The following is a 10,123-nucleotide window of genomic DNA, read 5'->3' on the forward strand; positions in this document are numbered from 1 at the left end:
ATAAATGAATGAATGAAACACTGATATCCCATGTATACTGCATGTGCAGTATAGGCAGTATATAGCATGTGCAGTATAGGCAGTATACTGCATGTGCAGTATAGGCAGTATATAGCATGTGCAGTATAGGCAGTATATAGCATGTGCAGTATAGGCAGTATATAGCATGTGCAGTATAGGCAGTATATAGCATGTGCAGAACAGGAGCCCCTGAAGTGGATGCTCCTTGGAAACCTCACGTGGAGAAAAAGCACAAGTACCCGCAGAATAGCGCATTGACTCTTTACTTCACGGAGACAAACAGCACAGATGGGGAAGAAGCCGCTCACACTTTCCCAGCTGGTAAAAAGCGGAGAGTGACTTCGGGCGCACCCCAACCCCACTGAAGACTTGGCCGCTCCTCGTGGCGCGTTTGTTCGTACACAGGCTTCCTCTGGTCTGCGTCTTTAATTCATTTATTCACCGGGTTTATTGCTCATGTCATTCACCCTTTATAAATCACTATTCACTTTTCATTTGCGCGATAAACACCTGGTTGCTTTATAAATGTAATATCGCTATATAGAGAGATTGAGGGTGAGAGTACGCTGTAAATACATGCATTTAAAGTATATTTAGCCCCTTGTATCTCTTCTGTCCCTCAGGCTTCCTTGGAAGGGGGTCCACCGTGTGCCGGGACTTCAGGTACAGTCTCGCTCGTTATTGTCCCTTCTTTCTAGGAGAGACTCCTGCCACCTCCACAGTCCTACGCCCTGCAAGCGTCAGCCTATGGGACTACTGGCTACCCAACAAACGTCTAAGGCTACCTGCTAGTCAGCAATCCTCTAGGGCTACCGGCTAGCCAGCAATCCTCTAGGGCTACTGGCCAGCCAGCAAACCTCTAGGGCTACCGCCTAGCCAGCAATCCTCTAGGAATACCGGCTAGCCAGCAAACCTCTAGGGATAGCGGTTAACCAGCAATCCTCTAGGGATTCCGGCTAGCCAGCTATCCTCTAGGGATACCGACTAGCCAGCTATCCTCTAGGGATACCGACTAGCCAGCAATCCTCTAGGGATACTGGCTAACCAACAAACGTCTAGGGCTACCGGCTAGCCAGCAATCCTCTAGGGCTACCGGCTAGCCAGCAATCCTCTAGGGATACCGGCTAGCCAGCAATCCTCTAGGGATACCGGCTAGCCAGCAAACCTCTAGGGCTACCGGCTAGCCAGCAATCCTCTAGGGATACCGACTAGCCAGCAAACCTCTAGGGCTACCGGCTAGCCAGCAATCCTCTAGGGATAGCGGTTAACCAGCAGTCCTCTAAGGGATAAGGCAAGCCAGCAAACCTCTAGCAAGATTCGCTAGCCAGCAAACCTCTAGGGATACCGGCTAGCCAGCAAACCTCTAGGGCTACCGGCTAGCCAGCAAACCTCTAGTAATACTCGCTAACTTGCAAACCTCTAGGGCTACCAGCTAGCCAGCAAGTCTCCAGGACTGTTGGCAAACCACAATGACCCGGCAGCAGAGATATCTCTAACACTGAGGGATACATCACTGCTACAGAAAGCCAGTCTTGACGTGAGAGCTTCAACATATGAAAATCCCGCTCCTTTCAAATGCACACCCTACTGCGGTGAGCAAATGGTCCCTCTCACAGGCAGACGTCACAGGAGGCGACACCTGGAATAACACTGCTTAGTAAATACGGCCTTTAGTCCTTTCTTAATATATCAAACGTACAGTTATTACCGGGCATGAAAACATTAGAATTAAGGATTTTTTTTGGGGGGGGGGTCGCCAGAATTTTAAGCGCTGCTTAGGAGTTAGGCCCTAAATAAGGAGACGACATAGAGAGGGAGATAAGGAGACAGCAAAGACTCCAACGATGAAGGGTTGAGAGTTAGGCCGCGCTTATAGTGACGGCGACGGAGACGTCACGCTGCGGTCGCTGGAAGCTACGATCGCGACCAAGCCGTCGGGCCGCTTCTACTATAAGCTCACGCGACGGCGGCAATATATCTGTTTTGCCGCGCCGTCGCCGGCACTATAAGCACGGCCTTATGAAGCAACTTTAGCAGGCGGCCATCTTTGTTTCTCCAACATGGGGTTTTATGGCGTCGATTTAGCAGGAAAAGGGGGTTAATCTCTTTACTTTGCTCTCTGACCCAGATGGTGAGGATGAAGACGGAGTACAACGGGAAGAGGAAGGGGAGTTGGAAAGCGTGACACATTCCAGGGGTCACTTCAGCCGCCTGCCGGTGAAGGTTGTGCGTGCAGAACAGCCCAAGAGCAGAGGATCGGGGGCTCAAAGCGAGGCCGGGGGAGAGGAGGGACCGGAAGGGGGCTCTGCCACCCCGGAGGGTCACTGCGAAGGCCGAGAGTAACCGGCAACGCAGTGAGATGCCGGAGAGGGCAAGAGCGCTGTCAAGGGGTGGCAGGAAGAGGAGAGGAGCGGGTAGGGGTGAGGTGTAGGGGGAGAGTAAGGAGGGGCAGGGGAGAGAGGCGATTGGGTAGAGGAGTGGGGAGAGTTAGGCTGAGTTCAGGCAGGCTACTGCACGGCCGCGCGTCCCCGCCTCTCCGCCTCTGTCTGCCGGGCGATGTGTGCTCATGCCCAGCAGACAGAATGAACCGACTTGGAGGCGGGACTAAACAGCCACCGAATAAAAAATAAAAAAAGGAACAAAGTGTGTGCGTGTTTCTGATTGGCTGGCGAAGTACACGTGACGCGGCTGCCGCTTGAAATCACAACTTCATTTGTCTTCAAGTGCTGCGGCGTCAACGCTGTACTTTCGCCGGCCGGGTGTCGTTTTCAGTTTGAAAGCTCCCACCCGCCAAAAGCGAAAGAGCGCCGAACGTGCGCGCGCACATCGCATTCTGTTTGAACGCAGCCTGGAGAGGGGGGAAGAGGAGGGGAGGAAGAGGCTGGGAAGCGGAGAGTTGATATTACGGGACAGGATGTGAGTCAGAGCAGGAAGGGCGGGAAAGAATGTGAAGGTGAGGCAGAGAGTAGAGGAGGCCAAGAGGAGAGGGTGAAGAGGGAAAAGTTAGAGGAGGAAGGGGCACAGGGTGGGGGCGGAGGTGAATATTGGGCAAAGCAGAACGGTTTGGCAAGGTGATTCAGAGAGGGGAGGAAAGGAGGTTAAGCAAGGCATTGTGGGAAGGCGAAGAGAGGAGGCAGAGCATGGAGAGCCTGCGGTGGAGGTTTGGAGGAGCTGGGTGGGGGTGTGGGTTAAAGGAAGTTGAGAGAAACTTGAGGGGGAGGATTGGCGGGGGAGAGAGCTGGAAGACACAGGGAATCTGGGAGATACAGGCGGCAGGTTTCCCAATACATACGACAAATAAAATACTGAGGAACATGGAACTGGAATTGAGTTGGAAACAAGGCGCTCTGCCACTGCTGCGGCCATGCTGCTTGTGTGATGGTGGTACCGCTGCTGCCCATGCCATGTGTATCGGAAAGCCTGGTACTGCTACTTCTGATGGGTATGAGGCGAGGGTGGCATTGCCCGTGGTGTGTGAGGAGGAGGCGGGCTAGGTCGCTGCCTGTGCTGTGTCGGGGGGCTTGCAATGTGTGTGTGTGTGTGAGGGGCAGGCTGGCTAATTAGCTGCCTGTGCTGTATCGGGGTGGTTGCAATGCGTGAGGTGTGTGTGTGTGTGTGTGTGTGTGTGGCTAAGTCGCTGCCTGTGCTGTGTTTGGGGGGCTTGCAGTGTGTGTGTGTGAGGGGGAGGGTGGCTAAGTCGCTGCCTGTGCTGTGTTTGGGGGGCTTGCAGTGTGTGTGTGTGTGAGGGGGAGGGTGGCTAAGCCGCTGCCTGTGCTGTGTCGGGGGACTTGCAATGCTTGTGGTGTGTGTGGGGGGGAGGCTGACAAAGCCAGTGACGGTCATTTTTTTCCCCTTTGAGAAATCAAAATAGCCGTCAACCCAACCTCATTCATCAGGAAGTCGTGACGTCACTGGCGGCCACCTTTATTTATTTTATAGTTCTCCAATACAATAGACAGGTCAAATTCGGGGTAACGGGAAAATTAGTGAGGGTGCTATTTTAAAGGGGCAGTCTCTTAAAAGACCGAAGTGACCTAGTGGCAGCTACATGTTCTGTAAGTTAAATAAATGACTGACACGTTCTTCATAGAAATCGGACAATTAAGTATTATTTAACTAAATCATGCTTTAAACTTAACTCCCCCGTAGTATGTAAATGCCGCAGAGTATTTACACAACGTCACCTAACCTCTGTTGTGACCAGGCAATTATTCACCCTAGACTCTTTGACGTGGGTTGGACTCATGATGGCAGCTTAATGAAGTCATCATTTATAGTGATGAATGGGAAAGAGCATTAATCAGATAAAGTTCCAACTCAGCCGGCCCAGGTAAAATGGGCACTGGCTTATTTTGTATACAGGAAGCAAATAACTCTGCACTGTGCATGCGCGAGAGAGACGGGAGCGAGAGGGAGAAATACTATTGAGTAGAGTACACATTGACTTCTATACCTCCCAAAACACTCATCTATACAACATGTAAGGAGATACATGTGAACATACCTGGGAAATTAGCTCATTTAAATATGCAAATGATCATTTGAATATGTTCTCGCCTCCCCTAGAGAAAGTCGAAAAAACGGTGAAGCAAATTTTGACATCTCTAAATCGAGAGTCGAATAAACCTTATTCCGCTTGTCTCCCTCATAACGCTTTTGACGCCCAAGAAGGATTCAGACCGGAATGAACATTCTCCCAAAATGACTGAAAACACTCTGCTGCTTCTCCCCAGTTTGTTTTTCTTCTCCATGTGGAAAAAGCCTTGCTTAAGTCAACCTTATTTCCCCATGTTAATTCTTCCATGGTTTAAAGAGAGTGGAGAGCTGAGTGTATTTCCTTCCGCATTCATTACCCGCTCAAAGGTTCTCTCCCGGATGAGCTGTATGATGACATTGTGAGGTCTTGAGTTTATGCTATGATCGATGTCTGTAAAGATGGGAACTAAGGGAGAAACGTCTCACACACTCATCGCAGACATGTGGCTTCTCACCTGTGTGAGTTCTCTGGTGTCTGACAAGCTTTGTGAGCTGGGCAAAGCATTTCCTACAGTACATTCATGGCACGTCAACATCTCTCCTGTGTGAGTTCCCTGGTGTGTGACAAGGATTGACAGTCTAACGAAACCTCCCCCACATTCAGAGCAGACAAACGGCTTCTGTTCGAGTCCTCCGGTGTATGACGATATGCAACAGTCGACTACAAACCTTTTCCACACTCCGAGCAGGAGAACGGTTTCTCCCACGTGTGAGCTATCCAGTGGCGACCGAGATGCGTCCGTTGAGCAAAACTTTTGCCACCTTTACTGCATGCAAACCGCTTCGCACACGAGTGTAACCTCTGAACTAAGCTGGGTGAAGATTTCCCCGCAATCTTTGCAAGTGTACGGCTTCTTCCCCACATGATTTTTCTGGTGTCTAACAAGATGCGAGCAAAGCATTTCCCGCACTCAGAACAGGTACACAGCTTCTCTTCCATTTCAGATAAATCGCGATCTGTGTAAAGCTTCGGTCACACACGTTGCAGGCATACGGTTTCTCCCCTATGTGAATTATCTTGTGCGTGAGAAGATTGGAGAGCTGGATGAGACCTTTGCCACATTACCTTTCCATGTATGGTTTCTCTCCCTTGTGAATTCTCTCCTGTCGTTCAAGACGCGAGTTACAAGACAAACCTTTTTCATCACAGGCACACGGTTGCTCTCCTGAGTTAGTTCCTTTGTGCCTTTTCTAAACTGATTTGCAATGGGTCTTCTCTTTTTCAATTGCAAATCCTACTCACTTTCCATAGCTTCATGGTGAATGTTGGGGAACGTCTTATTATGAACATGTCACCATAAATTCCTCAGGGTGGGCAGCGAGTTTTCTTTTACAACATGAAACCGATTCCTCAGGCTGTGTCTGGCTTGGTGCAGACGAACTGCACTGGAAAACTTACCTTAAACAAATATTGTGGTCCATTCTCCGTTGTAATTGACATGGTGGTAGGTGAGGTTCTTCAGCTGAGTCATTGTGCATAGATCCATCTGCTGGAACAGAGCACCCTGAATAAACAGATTAATCGTAATTTTGGGGAAAAACATGTGATCCCCTGCATAGCCAATAACTGTATATACATACAGACATTAATACACACACTTATACGCAGGACACGTACATTAACATCAATATACATACAGCCAAACTAATGCATATGCAGTGCACACACACTGATATACAGTCACACTGATGCACACACATTAACACACTGATACATAGTACACACATGTTAAAACACAGATATGCATACAATACACATACGTTAACTCACCTTAACACATTGACACACATACAGTACACACAAAGGTAATGATTTATGCAATGATATACACGGATTTGAACAAGCACACACACGTACTCAGATACACACAGACCCACACATGCTTATACACCAACAGTCACTAACCTCTGTATAACCTTACCAAATACTTTTAACTGACTAACTTATCTATATTTGTGTATTACATTTACATTGAACTAGTCCGGTAAGAGGTCTCCGAAATATCTTTATAGTGAATATCATCTTTACTTGATAATTTTATGGCGCAAACTGCGGCTAGAATGCTAAAAGGGGAGTGAATTACCTAAATGAGAGAGTCTGCTGATACTCAATCCTATGCTTGTAATGATCCGGATATCCCTTTAAATACTCCCACTCCTCCAGGGAGGAATAGATGGTGACATGCCCACACTTCATAGGCACCTGGTGCGCAGATAAATGTCAGATTAACATTCACCACCTCTGCTGGCAGCATGTTCCATGGATGCACTTCTCCTTTAGTGAAGGACTTCCTCACGTCTCCCCTGATCCACCGCAGAAACCTCTTGTTCTACGATTCCTCTTTATATGGGAAATGCTTACATTCATTGTCATTGAGTCACTTTTCCGACACATGGGGCTGAACCCTATAACCTATTAAACATGTCACTGGGGCACTTTGCTCCTACATGGGACTGTCCCTTTAGCCCATAAAACATGTTACTGTCAAATAGGTCTTATATGGGAATCACCTTTCCTGTCTTGCCTTCAAATTCTTTATGGGCAAGCTACCCAGCTATCTGAGCTCCTCACCCCTACCACATGCAGCCCTATCACCTGAGATCAGACTCCAAAAGACTGTTCATGGTCCCAAGGCTCAACAAAGTATCCGGCCGCTCCTCCTTCTCTTACCGTGCACCCCAAAACTGGAACAACTTTCCAGAGTCTCTTACATCCATCACCAGTTTAAGTTCTTTCAAATCTAAGGCTGTCTCACATTTTAATCTGGTCTGTAACTGTTTCATACGCCCATAATATATATTATCTTTAACTGTGCACGCAATGTCTTGTATATAATGTATACCCTGCTCATTTATGTAACTGTATTTGTAAACATGTATTTGTCATCATAACTCTGTGCCCAGGACATACTTGAAAACGAGAGGTAACTCTCAATGTATTACTTCCTGGTAAAATATTTTATAAATAAATAAATACCCTATAACCAGGTAAACATCCCTATCATAAGGTGACTTGGGACTGGTCCTTTACCCTACTAAACACGTCACTGCTATTAGGTCACCGTGCTCCTACATTTCACTGACCCTTTAACCCAGGGCTGGGCAACTCTAGTTCTCAAGGGCCGCCAACAGGTTAGGTTTTCAGGATATCCCTGCTTCAGCACAGGTGGCTCAATCAGTGGCTCCAGCCCTTGAGGACTGGAGTTACCCACCCCTGCCTTATACCCATGAAACATGTCACTGTCGAATCCTATTATTATATACTCCGTTTAAAATAATAAGTTAAAAATATATATTTGTTTTAAATTTCCGATCCATGGCGCCTGATGGCCACCATACAGCCTGCAGCTTTTCGGAGTATAGTGGACATGTCAACACGATGTTCACTTACATTTGCCCTTGATAAAAGTGCCACGCATGATCATTTTGGTGTTTATATTTAGCATTGGAGTGTTCACTGTGTCATCGTCTGTTAACGCCTCCCTTCCATTATGTTCACATGCAATAAAGAAATGTAACCTATTTTTAACACACGCTCACTGTCACAATGTCTCATTGGTCTTATACGGGACTGCCCCTTTCACCCACTAAACAGGTCACTATGGTCCTACTGTACGTGGGCCCGACTCTTTAACCTGTAATGCTATTGACGCTTGTTTTGTTTTTTTGGCCGATGGTTTTAGGTAGACTTTCACTTTATTGGTTCACTTCGGTGAGGTCCTCACTGACTCCGTAGGGTTGCCAGGTGTCCAGTATTGAACCGGGCTGTCCTGTAATTTTGGAAGCTCTGTCCAGTATAAAATGAGTGGTAATGCTCGACATGTGTATACATACACATGTATGGGTATCATCTCTCTGAACATAGTGACCTGATTGGCTTGGGGGGGGCGCAGGACTTCCCTGAGCAGGGATGCTGCTAGGGGGCTGGGCAGCTTCCTCCACTGTGCTGCTGGGTAATGCAGCCAATCAGGAGGAGCTGTCATGAGCCTAAGGGTGGGGCCAAGCAGAGGAGGAAACAGCATGGAGCAGTGTGGTGTGTGTCCCGAGCGTGCGTGCGCGTTTCTTGAGCATGAGTGTGTTTGTGTCTCGAGTGTGTCACACCTTTCCCCATTGTGTCCAGTATTTTTGGAGATGCCACCTGGCGACCCTCTTTATCTGGTGGGGTTTTAGTTCCTGTTCTTGATGTATTTATACTGTTCCATACGTTAGCATACCCTGATGAAGGTCCCACTTTAATGCCGAAACGTTGGATCATTAATTCTTTAATACACTGCCTCTTCTTTTATCTGGATCCATGGGGTTGGGTAAGGTACCTGTGTATATGATTTCTATGATGTGTGCACTTGCCAGTTTTTATATATAGTGCTATATTTTTTATCATGTTGGATGCAATAAACGGTTTTTAAGTTTATACTTGGAGAGTGCGTTGGGCCTTAATTTATTTTTTTATATATATATATATATATATATATATCAGATATACCAGTCCACCTGCTAAGGAGCAGAATCCCTAATGGGGACAGGCAGCCTAGGAAAGCTGTATGGTTCGTCTTCCAAAAACAAAAAGTACTTGATTGTAGTTGTCCTTAAATGCACAGAGCAATTAGCAGCTATTGCTGCTTCTCAGATGTAGCTGTATGTATGTACAGGTGGTCCTCACTTACCGATGTCCCGGTTTCCGACGAATGCCTTATCCGATGCCCCATAATGCTGTCCGCCGGACGTATTATCCGACACCAGACTCGCTTTTCGGACGGTCACCACCGTTGATTAACATGGGACCTGCAAAACGGCGGTCTGTTAACCGACGGTGGTTAGCGGGACGCATTTCGTCGGAAAAGTGAGGACCGCCTTTATGTATTTATGTATATATATCTTTATTTTTATAGCGCCATTAATGTACATAGCGCTTCACAGCAGTAATACACGTGATAAATCATATAAATAATACAAATAACACAATGGGAAAAAGTGCATTCAGACATAAAAGTGACATTTAGCAAAAGGAGGGAAAGGTACCAGAGTAGAGGGAGGAGTTAAAAATGTGTGTGAGCGTAGGGATTATAGTAGGAGCAAGAGGTTTTAGGAGATGGGAGGGAATGGGGTCAAGAGGGCAAGTGGTAGAGGGAGAAGAGGAGATCAACAGCGACACATCCTCCTCTCTTACAGTGGAAAGAGAGTTGAGGAAGGCAGGAGGAGAGTTAGGAAGAGGTGTAGGATGGGAGGAAGATACACACACAGAAAAGTACGCAGAGCGCAGTAACGTTCAAACACCTTCACATCCAATTAGCGCTTACTGGAATTTACTCACACTAACAATAGTGTTGATTGAGGAGTATTTATGACTTGCATATAGGTGATGAAAGCTGCTACAGTGCATCAGTGGTAACTCCGTGATAGACCAAAAGGAGAAAAATGCAATAGAGTAACACTAAAACCACCATTTAATATGCACTTCCAGCCAATTGCACTTACAGTTTGGCTGGGTAATGCTGCCGTCCGCAGCATGCGCAGGCAAAAGACAGGCGTCACCGTCTTATACCAGGATGATACCTCTGGTCACACT

At 47.3% G+C, this 10,123-nt stretch overlaps 1 protein-coding gene across 1 annotated transcript in view; it reads left to right on the plus strand.

The window, feature by feature from the left end:
* Nucleotides 1–8,968, plus strand: part of GMIP (GEM interacting protein) — a 31,904-nt gene extending 22,936 nt beyond the window's left edge. Inside the window, exons 14-15 of the mRNA XM_075577385.1 lie at nucleotides 645–684; nucleotides 2,150–8,968. Coding sequence (XP_075433500.1) covers nucleotides 645–684; nucleotides 2,150–2,364 — 255 coding nt within the window. The 3' untranslated portion in view covers nucleotides 2,365–8,968. The remainder of the gene's footprint in view (nucleotides 1–644; nucleotides 685–2,149) is intronic.
* Nucleotides 8,969–10,123: the final 1,155 nt, after the last annotated feature.

The sequence above is a fragment of the Ascaphus truei genome, chromosome 20 (assembly GCF_040206685.1).
Source record: "Ascaphus truei isolate aAscTru1 chromosome 20, aAscTru1.hap1, whole genome shotgun sequence".
Lineage (NCBI taxonomy): Eukaryota > Metazoa > Chordata > Amphibia > Anura > Ascaphidae > Ascaphus > Ascaphus truei.